Source organism: Cervus elaphus, chromosome 20 (genome assembly GCF_910594005.1).
Source record: "Cervus elaphus chromosome 20, mCerEla1.1, whole genome shotgun sequence".
NCBI classification, from domain to species: Eukaryota; Metazoa; Chordata; class Mammalia; order Artiodactyla; family Cervidae; genus Cervus; species Cervus elaphus.
In genome coordinates, this window is record NC_057834.1 from 54291458 (window position 1) to 54310479 (window position 19022).

Sequence of the window (19022 nt, forward strand, 5' to 3'; positions counted from 1 at the left end):
ACCCGCATCCATTCAAACCCCGCCCAATCCCTCACTTCCAGTCAGCTCCCGGCTTCTCCGCGCACCATCGCCCCCCACACCTGAGTCAGGCCCCAGGCAGGACGCCCAATCCATCCTTGGCGGTTTTCCCCTTTTCTCCGCCAGAGACTAAGGGTGAGATCGACGCTGGTGTCCCAGATGCGAGTAGGTCACCCCGAGGTCCTCCGACGGCGGGCCGAAGGGGAGACTCCGCAGAGGAGCGCGGCGATAAGGTCCCTGCCGCATAGCGGGGGCGCGGCGCGCGGGTCTCGCCGGGCCGCGGGTCACGTGGCGGGAAGGGGGGCGCCAGCGCGCGCGAGCGAGAGAAAGCCAGTGAGCGGGCGCGCGCCTGAGAGCTGTGGAGGCGCGAGTCGCGGTTCGGGTGTAAGTGTAGGGGGGAGGGGGCGGTGGCCGTGAGGGCCAACTCCACCCCCTGTGCGCATGCTCCGGCCCCGGGTTATAAGGCAGCCTCGCGGGCCCGGCCCGACAAAGTGCTGGCGAGCTGCTACGTGACTAGCCGGGCGCGTGGGTGCCCGGACGAGCGAACTAGGCAGCCGGCGAAGGACGCGACCTGGACCGTGGGCCCAGCGAAAACTCCAGCCGCGCCGCCGCGTCACGCTCACGCTAGGCGCCGCGAGCCGCGCATAACGGTTAGTTGGTAACGGCCGGTTGCGTGCTTGGCGGAGAACCCGCGGTGCCCTTGCTCCTCCGCGTGTTTGGAGGGAGCCGTGGGGGAGTGGAGGGCTTGGTCTCCGAGGGAGGGGGGACGGCCGGGCTGGGGCTTAGGACCGCAGCAGCCACGTGGCCTCGGAGCGCAGCGTTGCTGAAGGAGACCTTGAGGCGCTGGGGACAGCGCCTCTCTCAGCAGCGCTGCGGCCCCGTTGTCAGGTGCGGGCCACCGGCCTGACCGAGGAGTTGGGTCGTGGTGCCGGTGACCTTGGGAAAGTCGCTTCCCCTCTAGTCTTAATTAGGCTCTTCAAGAGATGCTTTTGATCTGGAAAAGGGACGACGTGAGGTTGACTCACGTGGTGCCTTCAAGCTGCTGGCCCCGTTCTCCGAGGGTAGGGATTCCGGGCGGGAGTTATTTTGGACTCGTGGCACGCCCGCCCTAACCTCGGCCAGCCAATCCTTGTCCCACCTGGTGACTTGCGGCAGTGGCTCGAGGGAGCTGCAGTCCCCGTAGCCAAGACGTGACTGCAGGGTTTGAGTGGACTTTGCTGAGGGAACATTGCAACTGGCAGACTCCCGGAGTGGTACTGACGGGAACTCTTTGTCATTCAACCTGTGGCTGCGGAACGTCCGCCGCAGCGCCCTCACTCTGGGACTTTAAGGCGGCCCTGAGGAGAGGAGTCTGAAGCATAGCATTACACTTGGTATGATGCTCGCTTTTTGTTCCAGATACATACTTTCTCCCCACGTGCGTTTTAACATTTCATTTGTCATGACTCAAATGCGACAAGCCGTTGCCAAAATTAGTTTGTAATTAATCTTAACCGCCAAAAAAGTGCTACTTGAGTCAGATTCCTAGTGTGCTATACTTGGCATCTGCTCTGTCATAACTAGTTTTGAGACATGTTTTTCCAAAAATTATTCTGGTTTTGAAATAAAATGTGGACATTTAAGTGTCCTGATAAAACAAATGTGGGTATAGTCACTAGGGGAATATGATATGGTGAAGTCTGAATTGTGAGTTTTTTAGAGTGTAAGTAGGAATTAGCCATTAATAAGCAATTTTGATGGCTGCTACCAGCCCAGTGAGGTGAGGCAGAGAATATGTATTTTAGTGTAGTTTTTTAGTTAGGCGCTAAAAATACCCATAAGTCCGATTTTTATGCCTTAGGGTACAATTTTGCCTTCAGGTTGCCATAGAGAAAATATATATTTTAAGACATCTAGCTCTTAAAACATGTATTGGGTATTATTTAAACAAAAGTTGAACTTTAGTAATTAATTCAGGGATTGGATGCTGTTCTTTCATTGGACTGCAGTAACCCTTGTTAAAAATGCAAGTTAATGGTCTGGGGAGATTTTTACAGCTGAATAGGTTTACAGGTTTAGTTGTAAGCTTAACATAATAGGCTATAACATACCTAAACAGATTAAAAAGGAAAGAGAATCATGTTTCCATAGGATGAACCAACTGATCAGTGTTTAAATAGTTTACATATCTTTTGACATTTTAAATATTAATTCATATAACTCCAGAAAGCTAGTCAGTTTTCCTTATTTTATAGATTAGGAAACTGTAAGAGAGGTTAAGTGACTTCTCATCTTAGTTCTGAAAACTTCAATGGTTAGGTGAGAATTATGTAACTTTTGACTCCCATTTAATGAGCTCAGCACTCCTGAGCTTTCTCTAAAAATTATAAATATAGGTATGAAATGTGTGTGTCTGTGAGAGAGAGAGAGAGTCACTCAGTCGCGTCTCTTTGCGACCCCATGGACTGTAGCCCACCAGGCTTCTCTGTCCATGGAATTTTCTAGGCAAGAATACTGATTTTCTTCTCCAGGGGACCTTCTCGACTCCGGGATTGAACCCCAGTCTTCAGTATTTCAGGTAGATTCTTTACCATCTGAGCTACCAGGGAAGCCCTAGATATGAATTATCTTATGCCAAAAAAGTTATTTTGAGTAATTAGTAACTTCCCAACTTATACTTTCGTTCTCACTGTGTTTTCCATCCACTTCATAATATGCCTTCCTGTGAAGGATTTCGGTCCCTGCAGATGTCTACATGGCCTGTTGCATTTTGTTAGAAAAAAGGATTAGGAAGATGGGACCTGATTTGTTATTGGTCCCTGGTGGCTCAGAGGTGGGCTACAGTCCATGGAGTCAGAAAGAGTCGGACACGACTGAGTGACTTCACTTCACCAGCCACTAGGATTCAGCAAGAACAAATTCTAGCCCTGGAACTTACCTGGTGGTCTAGTGGTTAAGACTCCATGCTCCCAATGCAGGGGGCCCCAGTTCAATCAATCCCTGGTCAGGGAACTAGATCCCACATACTGCAACTACGAGTTATCATGCCACAACTAAGACCTGGTGCAACCAAATAAGTAAAAGTAAAAAAAAAAAAAAAGACTCCGTACTCCCAATACAGGAGGCCCAGGTTTGATCCCTGTTTAGGAAATAAGTTCTAGCCCTATCATTCCTGGAGTTTATAGTCTAACTGGAAAGCATAATATATATTATAAATACGAGAACATGTACTCTTTATAAACAACTATTGAGTCTGTAATAGAGGAAGTAGAGGTTCCTGTGGGAACAAATACTGTATTATGTAGGTGTGAAACGACTCCCAGCTTAGTATAGAAGAAAGGTAGGCCTCTCCGAGGAAATGCTATTTAACTTGAGACTTGAAGGATGAATAGGAGTTAGCTAAAGCCAGACAGTAAAAGAGCATTCCAGATCTGAGTACTGAAGCTGCAGTCAGAATACAGGGTACATTAGAAAAACTTAAAAGAGTTTTGCTAAAGCATAAAAATAGAGCGCAGAGAACACAGAAAGATGGGAGTTGGAGAGATGGGCAGTATCAGATAATGAAAGGCCTTAATTAGTCATTTTAAGGAGTAGAGAAGGGACTAAGTAAAAAGATTTAAGGAAGTGCTCTTGAAGCTAAATGAATGAAGTTTAATGGTTATAAATGGGGCTGGGAATGGCATGATCAGACTGAATTTTAGAAGTACCACTCTGATTACAAAGTGGAGAACAGGTTGGAGGCTTCTGGAATTTTGTGAGATCACATTGATAGACAAGATGGACAGTAGGGGGAAGATGGAAGAGAGAGGGAAACCGACAGGATTCAATGATAGACCATATGTGGGAGACTGGGAAAGCCAGAGAAGTTAAAAATGTTTCCCAGGTTTCTAGTTTGAGCAAATATGAGTTTGTTTTTTTTTCTCCATCTACCCAGTGTGGACATTAAGAGGTTATGTGACTAGCCCAGGCTGTTCAGCTTGTAAAGATTGGAAATGTCTTTTTGCAGTTATTGATAGTGATTTTTTCTCCTTCTATACAATTTATTGTGGCAACTTTCAAAACCCAGTTGAAGTTTCAAACAGCCATTAATGTTTCCTCTGTACTCCTACCTACTTCTCTTTGCCCCCATTAGATTATTGTGAAGCAAACAGATACAGGTATTTCACCTGTAAATACTTCAGTATATCCCTGGAATATATAACTCTTGGGCTTCCCTGGTGGCTCCGTGATAAAGAATCTGCCTGCCAATGCAGGAGACACAGGTTTGATCCCTGATGTGGGAAGATCCCACATGACGCAGAGCAATTAAGTCCTTGTACCACAACTATTGAGCCTGTGCTCTAGAGTCTGGGAGCTGCAACTACTGAAGCAGTTAGGCTCTAGACCAGGTGCTCTGCAACAAGAGAAGCCACCACAATGAGAAGCCCGAGCACCACAACTAGACAGTAGCCTCAGCTTGCCACAACTAGAGAAAACCGTGAAGCATCAAAGACTCAGCACACCCAAAAATAAATTTAAAAAATTTTAAAGTAACTCTTCCTTAAAAAAATAGCAAGATGATATCACCAAATATCCAAGCAGTATTCAAATTTTCCTAAACTGTTTCAAAATAATTGATCAGTTTGATTTGAGATCCACATAAAGTCACACATTAGTTTTGGTTGGTATGTCTTCCCTTTTTTCTTATTTTCCTCTTAAGTTGTTTGTTGAAGGTACCATGTTATTTTTTCTGCAGTTTCCCTCATTCTGGATTTTGTTCAATGTGCCCCACTGGTATAGATTTAACATGTCCTAGTTTAACATGTTCTGTTGTATTTTCTGTAAACTGGTAGCTAGGTTGAGGTTTGATTTCTGAAAAGAGGTATGGTGCGGTGGAAAGGGCAAATACAATTCATAGGTGATGGTGTGTATTTCCATTGGGGGGCATATGATGTTTGATTGTCCCTCATACTGCTATCTTGATGGCCTAATTCTGTTATTTCATTGGTGGTTTGCAAATGGGAGTTTAATTCTAACATTCCTTCTTAATTAAAAAAAAATATATTTATTTGGCTGTGTTGAGTCTTAGTTGCGGCACTTGGGTTTTCTAGTTGTGGCATGCAGGCTTAGTTGCTCTGAGGTATGTAGGATCTTTGTTCTCTGACCAGGGATCAAGTCCATGTCCCCTGCATTGCTAGGTAGATTCTTAACCACTGGACCACAGGGAAGTCCCTCCTTCTTAATTGAGTAGCTAGAATACCTCTACAAAAAAGAGTTAGTTTGAATAGGAAGGGCAGGTTAAAAATTTATGTGCTTAATATAATATCATGAGTGAGAGTGAAGTCGCTTAGTCATGTCTGACTCTTTGCGGCCCCATGGACTGTAGCCTACTAGGCTCCTCCATCCATGGGATTTTCCAGGCAAGAGTACTGGAGTGGGTTGCCATTTCCTTCTCCAGGGGATCTTCCCGACCCAGGACTTGCCAGGTCTCCTGCATTGGCAGGCAGATTCTTTACCAACTGAGCTATGAGGGAAGCACAATATCCTATCATATCATATTATACCATATAGATTGCAACACTATCTTTTTGGAGAAATGTATTTAAATGTACCGAGGTACATTCTCTTTGAAAGCCAGTACATACTTTATTAGAATGTTTTTTAGCATTTGTAGTTAATGTTTCAAATGGCTTTTAGTATTTGGAACATTTAGAATTTCTTTTCTTAAATTGGCAGGGATTCTTTTGGTCTTTGTTCTTTCTTGCAGAGCTTATCTGTTACCATAGGTTGAAGGAATTTCTGGTAGAATCACTTACTACCAAATCTAAACCTCTAGCTGTAACCAGATTACAGGTTTTAAATTCCTTGAGGACAGGGATTGATTACTCCAGGTAGCCAGGCTTAAAATCTGAGTCATTTTAGTACTTCTCTAGTGGGCTCCTTCCCTACCAAATGTACTTAAGTGCTAACCCCTTCTTCCCTTGGTTATCTCTTATGTTCACTTTTCCCCATCCCACCCCACCCCTAGTTTAGGCTGCTGTCATTATTAGATTAGTACCATAACCTTTTAAGTTGTATGTTATTCATCTTTTAATTTGCCCTGAAAAAATTTTCTCCATTCTTTTTTCCTCTCTAATTTCTTCTCCTCCTCCTCCTCCCTCTTCCCCTTCTGCTTCCCCTCTTTCTTTTTGGTTGTAGGATCCATTTCATAATGGATTTATGGCAGAAAGACTAGAATAGATGACTTGTGAGCTGTGGTGTCTTGCAGAGAAGTGATTAAAAGAGCAGTTACAATCTTATTGAAATGGTGGTTTCTCTTCTGAGGTACATTGTGCACAATAACTACATGAGTTCACATCCACAACAGTATTATTGGTTGCATGGGCTGAGTCACTGACGAGTGCTACTGACCATTTATGCAGAAACAGTGGGATCTAGCCCCTCTGGTTGTCTACACTAACTACTCATAACAGTGAATCTGATTTGATTACAGTGATTTAGCCTTCATATAAAGGCTATATATAGGCTATATATAAAGGCTTCATATAAAGGCTTCCTCAAAATATACAGGCTGTGTAAGCTTCATATTTGATCATTCATTGAAAAATATTTCTTCCCTCAGATTTTGCTCTTCTTATATAAATCTTGTGTAGATTATTGAATGAATGAAGACCCGATGACACTGTTTTAGTGTGTTGTTCTGGATAATAACAGAGCTTTTGTAAATTGCCTTATTGAGCTTTTGAAAACCAAAGCTTTTATTTTATTAACTTTCTCTTCTATCCCCCAATCAGGTTTTAACCTGAGAGATGCAGGTTGATACTCCATGTTGGATGGAATTCAAGGAGGCTATGAACTTGGTTGGGGAAAAACTTTTCATTGACCTCTATGTAAAATTTAGTATTTATTTTAACTGAATGTACACTTCCCATGTGGCTCTAGTGGTAAAGAACCTGCCTGCCAGTGCAGGTGATGTAAGAGATGTGGGTTTGATCCCTTGGTCAGAAAGATCCCCTGGAGGAGGGCATGGCAACCCACTCCAGTATTCTTGCCTGGAGAATTCCATGGACAGAAGAGCCTGGCAAGCTACGGTCCATAAGGTGGCAGAGTGTCAGACACGACTGAAGTGACTTAGCACATATGAATGTAGGCAGAATATAGTAGTATTGGCAGTCCCTTTGACTTTGTCATCAATAGAAATCACGTATCTTCATATCATGATACACTGGTCGCAGCTCTCTTGAAATTGTTTAAATTTATTACTGTGGTTATTAGACTTACTACCAGGTTTTATATAATTTATTAGTTTAAAAAGCACATTATTATATCCAGTTTTAAGTGTTTTGACAGTAATACCTTTGTATACATTCAAAAACATTTTGATAAGGGCTTCATAGTTTTTATCAAACTGCTAAAGGAATCTGTGGCACCAAAAAAGCTAAGAACTCCTGCTCCTAACTCCTGTACTTCTGATGTGAGAATGAAGTTAGCCAGAACCCGTGATGCAATACGACATACAACTCATGATGTCACAGTTAAGTAAATTTTTTGGCCATTGACTTCTGTGGACTAAACCCTAAATCCTGACCTCACAAATGAGAGGAAACAAAGGGGGACTGCAGCTATGAAATGCTTGCTTCTTGGAAGAAAAGCTCTGACCAACCTAGACAGCTTATCAAAAAGCAGAGACATCACTGCCCACAGAGGTCCATATAGTCAAAGCTATGGTTTTTCCAGTAGTCATGTACAGATGTAAGAGTCAGACCATAAAGAAGGCTGAGTGCCAAAGAATTGATGCTTTTGAATTGTTGTGCTGGAGAAGACTCTTGAGAGTCCCTTGGACTGCAAGGAGATCAAGCTAGTCAATCTAGAAGAAATCAGTCCTGAATATTCATTGGAATATGAATTCCAATTGGTGCTGAAGCTCCAAAACTTTGGCACCTGATGTGAGGAGCCATGGACACATGGAAAAGACCCTGATGCTGGGAAAGATTGAGGGCAAGAAGAGAAGGGGATGACAAAGGATGAGATAGATGACTGGATGGCATCACTGACTCAATGGACATGAGATTGATCATACTCCTTGAGATCAAGGATGGAGGATGTCATGCTGCAGTCCATGGGGGTCGCAAAGAGTCAGACATGACTTAAACAACTCGACTAAACAACAGTATGCTAAGGGAAAATAAAATGACTTTCATAAATTGAGACAATAATTTTCACTTGTATTCGGGAACCATATGTTTAAAATTACTGTCTCCATCTCCTAGAGAACTACTTGATGTAGCAGAGGGCAGAGAAATGGCTTAACAATTACCTATTTCTAGGAAAATAAAACATTCACTTGAAAAAAAAAATTCACTTGAAAATTATGTATTTCTAATAAAGGAACCGATTATTATCTTAGAACATAAATTTATATTGTCAGCAATTAAAAAGGCTATTTAAGTTTAATTATAGTATATTTTGAGGTAATAATGCTGAGTTTTTTGATACATCTTTAGTGTCTAGTCTTAAAAAGCTTTGCAAACAAACATTTGAGAATGGTGGATAATGCTCTTAATGCCAAAGAGTACTCAGTTTTAATACTCTTATGTAGTTTGTACTAGTAAGACAAGTAAGAAAACTAAATTTGAAAAAAAAAACAACTAAATTTGGTTCTTTGAGATAATGAGGGTTAAAGGTAGCACAGTAATGTTCAGACTCAATTCAAAGGATATTTACTAAACAAATATGTAATAACTTACTAAAAGATGAAGAAATACATATTTTAAAATATGGCTTGAAACTTCTAGGGTGAAAATAAAGCCATGAAATGAAATGTCAGCATATCACTTTGTTGCTTCTAGGTTTCAAAACTTTTTTTTTTAATGTGAAACTAAGTATAGTGTTAATTATCACTGTGAGTGAAAAGTTCAACTCAGCCTTTTGCAAGAAAAGGAAAAGCTTTCTTTGTTGCTTATCTGTTAATAATTTGTAATTCTCCCCATTAAGCTTCAGAATACTGGTAGTGAAGTAGAGTCTAACAGAAATACCATTAATTGTATTCAAATATTCATTTATATTCAAAGTGTAACATAAATGACACTGTTTTGACAATATGTCTATTTATAATTTTAACTCAGTCCACTATATTTCTTCTTTAGATTTTGGAACAAGGTAGGTCATATAATAATAAACTGAAATGGCCCACTTAGATATTGATTTGTTGAATATACATTTGTAGTGCTGTAGAAAACAACACATAAAGGTATTCCGAAAAATAGCCTGAAATTCTGCCAAGCAAAACCTGCTTTTGGAGGACACAGCCTCCAACTTTCTTAGTCTGCTGGAATCAAGTGAAAATGAAGCATTAAAGAAGACAAAATCTGCTGTAGTAATAACTCAGAAAGTGAGACTGATCAGGTGAGCTCTATGTGCTGAAACAAAATACCTTTTCTGCCTGTGTTTCTTAACACAGCATAACGTTCCAGAAAGCATAACATCACTGGAGGATTCTTTATTTCATATTTTTCCCCCACTATCAAAAACTGGGAAAGTCATGTTCTTTGAATCCTAACATCATTTGGTCATAGCGGAGGGATTAGTTGGTGGTTTTGTTTTGTTTTGTTTTGTTTTTGTTTGTTTTGCTTTGCACCCAGCTTCGTTCTCTCACTAGGATTCAAACCCTGTCCCCTGGCACTGAAAGCATGGAATCCTAACCACGGGACTGCCAGGGAGTTCCTTAGCTTTTTTAAAAGTTGAAACAATAGCTTCTGTCTTTAATTCAAGATCTATAAAAGCACACACCTAAGCTAATGAGGGAAATAGTTACTTACAAAGAAAGAAACAAATATGGGAATTATTCTCTTAGTTTTTTTCAGCATGCTAGCCAAGAAGCATTGAGTTAAGATGTCATAGAGGCCACTAATTTCACATGGCAAGGTATATTCAGAAAAACAGTAATGATATTAGTAGACTGAAATAGAATTTTAGCATTAAATAAACTTATAATTATGGTATTGTTAATGAAAAGTAATTTCATTTTTGTAAATTTCTAAATGCTTCTGTCACATCAGTATGTGGATTTGGAACACAGTTATGCTCCTTTCTTTGCTTTTGCTCCTGAATTGATCTTTAAGGTATACTAAAGCATTGGTGCCTCTTGTGAATATCAATTTTAATTATGTCTTAATAAAGAATTGATTTTACTAACTTAAAGCTTTGAAATATCCATGAGTTCTTTTTTGTTTTTTAATCAGCAAATAACTGTTTATTTATCCCACTCTGCTTGTGGGATCTTAGTTCCTTGACCAGGGATTGAACCCTGGGCCACAGCAGTGAAAGTGCAGCATCCTAACTACTGGCCTGCCAGAGTATTCCCCCAGAGAAGTCACTTTCTAATCTTTGGACATCCTCATTTGCCTCCTATCCCCATGCGTAAGCCCCAGTGTTAGAGTATTAAATGAAGGTGATCTCATGGTTTTTTGTTTAGGTAATTATGCTGCTATTTTCTACTGAGGTGGTGTAGTGCCCTGCAAGTTAGGAATTTGCAGTGAAAAGTAATAAATGAATTTGTCGGACTTCCCTGGTAGTCCATTGGTTAAGAATTTGCCTGCCAGTGCAGGGGACACAAGTTTAATTCCTGATCCAGGAAGATCCCACATGGCGTGGGGCAGCTCAGCCTGTGTGCCATACTCCAGAGCCCATGAACTGCAACAAGAGAAGCCACTGAAATGAGAAGCCCTCGAACCCTCACTCCGCAACTGGAGAGTGCTTGCACCTAGAGAAAGAAAGCCTGCAAGCATCTGAAGACACAGGGCACAGCCAAAAATAAATAAATAAATATTTTAAAAAAAATGAATTTGCTGCTACTTTGAGTAGATCTCCACCTTTACCCAAAGATTTTAGTTCATGCTCAGCCCTAAATTAATCCACAGACTTTTATATTGGAGCATTAGCTTCTTTTTTAATGTAGAAAAAAATGTTATTGTCTGTCTAAAGTAAACTTTACCATTTTTGACATACTGTTCTCAGAGTTCTAAATATTAGTGTGATTCTTAGTTTGAAATGCTTTTGCCAGAAAATACAATGAAAGATTGAAAAACAGCCTCTTTTATTTTTTACAATATGAATTAAAAACCTTTGAATTTTGTAGAAATTCCATATAACAATCTATATGTGTTCAACAATAGGTGATTTTTTTTTTTTAAAGTAAGGTACATCCACAGAATAGAGTAACACTATTTTTAAAAAATGTTACAGGGAATTCCCTGGCAGCCCAGTGGTTAGGACTTCATGCTTCCACTGCAGGAGTATGGGTTCAACCTCTGATCAGGGAACTAAGACCTTGCATGATGCATGATGCAGTCAAAAAAAGTGACAGAACTAGGCACATATCAAAAAATGCTTCAGATATTGAACAGGAAAAGCAGGCTATAAAGCATGAAATACAATCCAATGCTTATTTTTTATCCTTATGCATAACTATCCTAGAAAGAAGTTTAAGAGAATTTACATTAAATGTAACTAACTTACACGAGGGCTTACACCAGGGCTTCCCTGGTGGCTCAGCTGGTAAAGAATCTGCCTGCAATGCGGGAGATCTGAGTTTGATCCCTGGGTTGGGAAGATCCCCTGGAGAAGGGAAAGGCTACCCACTCCAGTATTCTGGCCTGGAGAATTCCATGGACTGTATACTCCATGGGGTCGCAAAGAGTAGGACACGACTGAGCAACTTTCACTTTTAACTACATGAGGATGATAGAATGGCAGGTATATTTAATGTTTCTAGTCACAGTTAAAGCGTCTGCCTGCAATGCAGGAGACCCGGGTTCCATCCCTGAGTCGGGAAGATCCCCTTGAGAAGGAAATGGCCAGTATTCTTGCCTGGAGAATCCCATGGAGGGAGGAGCCTGGTAGGCTACAGTCCATGGGGTCGCAAAGAGTCGGACACGACTGAGCAACTTCACTTTACTCACTAGTCACATGTATATCTTAAAGTTTTTCTGTAATAAGCACATATAACTTTGTCATTTTTTAAAACTTTGCTGCTTTGTGTTTTCTTTATTATAAAGCAATGTATGTTCATTGGAACAAGTCAAACAACAAGGACGTGGAAAGAGGATGTTATCTCCCCTTCCCAACCTCCAACCATTGTAAAGTTTTATGTATACTTAGAACATATTTATTTAGTTTCCTTAATTTGTTTACCTGTTTATTTTCGTTCTTCCCTGGTATCTAATCTCTACAATGGCAGGGACATGCCTGTCTTGTTTACTGCTTTTCACTGGGGGCACTCAGATTTTACTATATGAAGGCAAAAAAGTGGTGTGTATCCTAATATAACGTTTGTTTGTTTGTTTTTTCCTAATATAACTTTTTAAAATGATTATACAGTCCTGTGATTCATAATTTTGAAAGTCTTAATTGCAATAACAATCAGATGAAATTTGATGATTTAGCATATTGACAATTGATCCTCTTGGGATCTAATGACCCTAAAATCCTGCCTTTGAAAGAATGTTTATTAACAAAGTATGCTTTTTTTATTGCATTAATAAAAACTAACCCTTGTTCTTTGGGATGATATAGTTCATAAAGTTATACCACAGTTTATTCTTGGATAGTAGCAAGAGTGAAATGGGCAATAATTACAGTGTGGCACACAGGAAATTGTTATAGACAAGAGGATTTAATCTGCTACTATAGATTACTTTTCATCTTGAATGGTATATGTAATAGCTAATGAACGTCATGTTTTTCTTTTTGAAGTCAGTATCTACATATTATAAATATACACACATAAATATATTCTTTCCCTTTAGTTTGCATGTTTGACCATTTGCAAATATGATCAGCTTCATCAGTTTTCTGTACTACTTATAAAGCTTTTATCCTGATAAAGCTTTTATCCTCATTTCTAAAAGATAGAAGAAAATTCAGATTCACCTTTGTAAAACTGGGTCACTATAGCAATATCAAAGAGCTACTGTATTAATATTAAACACTGTTGTTTCTGAAGAATTGATGCTTTTGAACTGTGGTGGAGAAGACTCTTGAGAGTCCCTTGGACTGCAAGGAGATAAACTAGTCAATCCTAAAGGAAATCAGTTCTGAATATTCATTGGAAGGACTGATGCTTAAGCTGAAACTCCAATACTTTGGGCACTTGTTGTGAAGAACTGACTCACTGGAAAAGACCCTGATGCTGGGAAAGATTGAAGGCAGGAGGAGAAGGGGACAAGGATGAGATGGTTGGATGGCATCAGCGACTCAATGGACATAAGATTGCGCTAGCTCTGCAAGTTGGTGATGGACAGGGAAGGCTGGCATGCTGCAGTCCACGGGGCTGAAAAAGAGCTGGACACACTGAGCAACTGAACTGAACTGAACTGTTGTTTTTTGACTGATCCTGGTTTCTTCATTTTCTCCCTTTCTTGATTAGCAAGTGTTTGAACCTGCACTTTGGAAGTCAGGGGAGGTCTCAAGGAGGCATCACTTCTCAACTTTGGGTAACATATCAGAGACTATACACAATCATTTGAGGAAGCTGACCATTAAACTTCCTTTTCCAACAACATATCTGCTTAAAATTGCTTTAGATAAAAAACCTGATTCGTAGGATGATCTGATCATGTAAATAATTTTTAAACCCATAAATAGTAACGAATGTTGACATTTTGGAGAATTATAAATATGTGTTAAACTAAAAGCAAGATTTAGAATCAATTTTCATGTATTCTGAAGCATTCTAGTTAGGAAATAGTTCATTTCTCTTCAAGGTTGTTATGTATGTATAATTTCTTATAATGTTGGTTGGGTTTACCTTGAATGATAAGAGAGATTCTTAAAAGTTCTTTATATGCCATTTGGTCAAAATCATGCATTTCAAAACTGCTGAGTGTTGGCCTAACCAGTTACAGTAGTATTTATCCTTTTGAAACTGCACACCTTGAACCCATACATATCTCTCAGATGGGACTGGAACACACAAACTCTGGTTTAGGACTATAAAGAAAGCTGAGCGAAGAATTGATGCTTTTGAACTGTGGTGTTGGAGAAGACTCTCAAGAGTCCCTTGGACTGCAAGGAGACCCAACCAGTCCAAACTAAAGAAAATCAGTCCTAAATATTCATTGGAAGGACTGATGTTGAAGCTGACACTCCAATACTTTGGCCACCTGATGCAAAGAGCTAACTCATTTGAAAAGACCCTGATGCTGGGAAAATTTGAAGGTGGGAGGAGAAGGGGACCGCAGATGGTTGGATGGCATCACCAACTCAATGGGCATGAGTTTGAGTAAACTGCAGGAGTTTGTGATGGACAGGGAGGTCTGGCGTGCTGCAATCCATGGGATCACAGAGTCTGACACAACTGAGCAATTGAACTGAACAAATACACAATCTCTCAGCTGAAACCACATACTTGGCCTCAGGACTTAATGAAACGCAGGTTCTTTATGTTTCTGCAGAAGGAATTCAGCAAGAGGCAAAGCAATTGACAAGAAATAGATTTAAGTATAGGATGCTTGGAAGGATACAAGCGGGTAGGCAAGAGGCTCTGCCCCAGAACTAAGTGGGAAAACAGTTTTATTTAAGGAGATGAAGTGAAAGTTGCTCAGTGGTGTCCGACACTTTGCGATCCCATGGAGTATACAGTCCATGGAATTTTCCAGGCCAGAATACTGGAGTGGGTAGCCTTTCCCTTCTCCAGGGGATCTTCCCAACCCAGGGGTTGAACCAGGGTCTCCCGCATTGCAGGCAAAATCTTTATCAACTGAGCTATCAGGGAAGCCCATTAAGGAGATAAACACTCCATAGACAAAGTATGGGCCATCTCAGAAAGTGAGATGCCCTGGGAGATACACACCCCATAGATAGAATGTGGTCCATCTCAAAAGGCAAGAGCAGCCCATAGAGTGTGGGCTGTATCAGAATGTGAGAGCGGGCCCCAGGAGATGGGGTGTTAGTGTTTATGGGCTGGCTAATTTCACTATGGGGGAGGATTATTCCACTGTTTTGTGGGGAAGGAGCAGGAATTTTCAGGAATTGGGCCACCACCCACTCTTTGATCTTTTATGGTTGACCTTAGAACTGTCATAGCACCTGTGGGTGTGTTCATGTAGCATATGCTAATATGTAACAATGAATCTGTAAGGATGCTCAAGGTCCATGAAGTTGAAACTTCTACCATCTTGGGCCTGATCTGTTCTAGCCAGTTTTTGTCCTGAACAGCCATGACCTTGTTTTAAAAGTTGTATCCTGGGAATTCTCTGGCAGCCCAGTGGGTGGGCCTTGGTGCTTTCCTGGCCGGGGTTTAATCCCTGGCCAGGGTTTAATCCCTGGCCAGGGAACTAAGATCTTGCAGGAGGAAAAAAAAAAGCATATTCCCTGTCCCCGTCCCCCTGTCTCATTTTCTTTGGTGCCTTCTGCTTGTTTGTAGTTTTTAAAAAGTTTGTTTTGATTTTCTTTATTGTATTCCATTTCAAAATAGAAAAGGCAAAGGAGGTTTCCTAGACCTTGAATCTTGCAGTCTACCTTGGGGCAAGTCGTTCTGAAAGCCATGAAGCTGGACTGGGGGCCAGTTAAAAGAGCAGTAGATTGGCTACTTTAACATCAATAGCTTCAGTTAATCAGCCTTTCTGGATTTGAAAGTTTCTATATGAATTTGAAACGTAAAACTGGTCTACATTTAGTAACAAATTCTTTTCGATAATTGGTTTTAAGTACTTTCTGCTCTTTTAAGTTCACATCCAGGCCATTGTCATTTTAGGAAATGACAATGGCTTTGTTTTAAATGTTGATGGAAAAAGTGTAGAGAACATAATGAATACTATTTGCAGGGGCTTTTATAAGTCTTCTGGAGTAGGGGCAGAGCATGAGGGATAGGAAGCTCAACTTTGAATTTCCAAATATTTACTTGCACAATTTCTGAGAGTTATGAGAAAAGGAGAGAAAGATAATCTAGAACATGGTTCTTGTCACCACCATCATTGCTAAGAAAAGTTAGGATTATTTACTGTTTCCTATTCTTTCCAAGTCAATTGATGAAGAACTTTCTTATTATCTTATCACTTAAAAAAAAAAAATCTTCCTATCGCTATCTGGCAACTACTGGAGAGTCATAAACTAATAGCTATGCTAATAGGAAGGCTACTGTGCACTGTAAGGATTAAAATATAAAACTTTAATCTCTTTTAGCCTCTGGACTTGCATTCATTCCCTCTTCTCATTGGGGTTCTGAATACTGTACAAGGAGGCCTGCTCACATATTTTACTTTTTGAATGAACCCTTTTGTTTATAGCTCAAGTTAGTCAGTTTGAAAGAAAATAGTTTCGATGATATTACACACTTTCTATTATGTACTGTCAGAATTTTTAAGTTAGGAAGGACAACCATTTTTTGGGTGGTGGCAGAACTGTTGAATCCATGTCTGGTTTTTTGAAGTGTTCTTTCTTTCAAAATTTGGATACTCTTATTTCTTATACTTATTTCCTAATGAATCTTTTTAAAGCTTCAAGTTTTAATTTTTACACAATGGAACAAGATATTATTAACTTGATGAGGCAAGTCTTAGTGACTAAAAATTGTAACTGCCATAACTAACTGGGACAAATCATAGCTGGCAACTAAGCTCAAAGTTTAATCACGTCCAGCTCATATTAGCTGTTCCAGTCAGAGCTTGATGTGTTAAGTGACTCTACCGTCTGTGTGTGGGTGTCTCTGTGTATAAACATTCTGAGGCAAATTAATCTTTTTAGTGCTGCTTTGATTGAAAAAATTCAAGTGCTTCCCCCCCCCCCCCCCCATAATCAGATGAAGAAAGTGAAGTGAAAGTCGCTCAGTTATGTCTGACTCTTTGCGACCCCTTGGACTGTAGTCCATGGAATTCTCCAGGCCAGAATACTGAAGTGGGTAGCCTTTTCCTTCAGGTGATGTCCCAACCCTCCCTACCCAGGTCTCCCACATTGCACATGGATTCTTTACCAGCTGAGCCACAAGGGGAGCCCAATTAGATGAAAGGAAAACTCAAAATTGGCTTAATGTGTTGATTTCAATTTATTGGTCTTATATCCTGAGATCTATCTAGTTCATTTTTAGTTCTAATACTTTTTTTTTGTTTATTCCTTAGCATTACGCACATAGACAGTTTTTCATCTGTGAATGAAGACGGGTTTACTTCTTCCTTTCTAGTCTTTATGCCTGTAATTTCTTTCTCTTGCCTGCACAAGCTGGCTTAGAACCTTTAGTGCAATGTTGTAGAAGTGATGAAACCTATATCCTTGCCTTTACAGAAACCTTCCTTTGGGACTGTCTTCTTCCTATCCCTACAATATCCATTGTCATAAATCAGACTTGAAGTGTTCAGATAGATTGGAAAGAACAGTATTTAGGAGATAACGAATATACTACTCCTACAGTGTGAAGTTAGGGATTTGTGTTTTAGACTAAAGAATGCTGCAGCCAAGAGTGAGCTTGTCATCTATGACCTGTGTTTATTGTAGTAATACAGTCTGAGTGAAGATAATTTGAAGCGGACATACTCACATAGTAACTGTTGTAGGATAGTTAAACATAGGGTGGAAGCTGGCTTTAAATAAATTAAAGGAGACCTTTATGAGAAAACAGGTAAGCCTACTATCAAACACCCACTCCCATCTTTTCCAAAACTAACAGTCTAAACCTTGCTAAATATTAGTATTGGGTGGCTTCAAGAAAAAGGGATAATCTTTTATTTGAAACTACTATCTTTTGACTTTATAGTTCAACTTGTGTGTTGTTTAGGAGTTTAACCAAAGAAATTGGATAGATAAAAGGAAACTTTTTGAAATTATTTTCCAGCTCATTAAATACAGTTCTTATGTGTTCAGAATGATCTTGTATTTTGCAAATTGCTACGTATCTAGTAAGTCAGGTGCCTACTTCCTATTACTTTTAAGTCAGCATATTAATAAGAGAAAGTAAGTATTGAAGAATACATGAGAAAGGGGAAGAACTACAAAGCCTATGTTAAAACCTAAAACTTTTGTAGAGTATTGAAAAATAGTTCTGTTACTTGAGAGCTAGGTGTAAAGTGTGCTTTGCTGTTGGGAGTACTAGATGGGAGTGCTTTATTGCTGACATTTCATTTAAATTTTGTATTGTTTAGGTATTTGGATTTGAACTGCATTTTGGAGTTTATCAACATTTACAATGCCACCAGCAGTTGGAGGTCCAGTTGGATACACCCCCCCAGATGGAGGCTGGGGGTGGGCAGTGGTAGTTGGAGCTTTCATTTCCATCGGCTTCTCTTATGCGTTTCCCAAATCTATTACTGTGTTCTTCAAAGAAATTGAAAGTATATTTAATGCCACCACCAGTGAAGTGTCATGGATATCTTCCATCATGTTGGCTGTCATGTATGGTGGAGGTGAGTACCCACTAAGGCCTGTTGTTTTGATTTTCACTAAGCAATCAGATACTCTGTTTTAGGTAACTTTTTAAAAAATGTTTTATTCACGAGGTGTTTGAAATGATATTCCTTAAAGCTTTGTGTTTAAAATAATCACATTTTTAATTTTTAACAATGACAACTCTTGATTTGCTTGTTGCACTATAGTATTCCAAAAACAGAAATAAGAAATTGTTAGGTTTTGTTCCAGCTCAGTATCATTGAACTTAAAAGCTCTTAGAAAAATTTCATATGCACAACTGATTTTGCTTATTGCTTCTGCTAGATTCTTGATATAAATGTAAAGATTCTTTTTAATTGATGTTGGGAGGATTAAAGTAAATCAGGCTAACTTGAATATCACAGTTCAAAGTCTCAGGTAAAATCTTTTCATGGTGTTAGAATTAAAGAACTGGATAAAAATCCCCTCCTTGTTTTGTTCCTTTTGATGTAATTAGTACTAAAGCATTTCAGCTGCATCTTAGCTTAAGTTTTATTATTTTTTACCCTTCTGTTTTCTTGGACATGTTGTAAAGGAGTGAAGGAAATGTGGAGAGTAACTTGCTTACCTTAGCATCATTTAAAATAACTGGGGTTACTTGTTTGCCTTGGAACATCAAACCACAATTTTAA

The 19022-nt window shown here is 39.8% G+C and overlaps 1 protein-coding gene across 1 annotated transcript in view; it reads left to right on the forward strand.

The window, feature by feature from the left end:
* Window positions 1-423: 423 nt before the first annotated feature.
* Window positions 424-19022, forward strand: part of SLC16A1 (solute carrier family 16 member 1) — a 32571-nt gene continuing 13972 nt past the window's right edge. The window contains exons 1-2 of the mRNA XM_043876479.1: window positions 424-668; window positions 18108-18368. Of these exons, the coding sequence (XP_043732414.1) occupies window positions 18152-18368 (217 nt within the window). The 5' untranslated portion in view covers window positions 424-668; window positions 18108-18151. The remainder of the gene's footprint in view (window positions 669-18107; window positions 18369-19022) is intronic.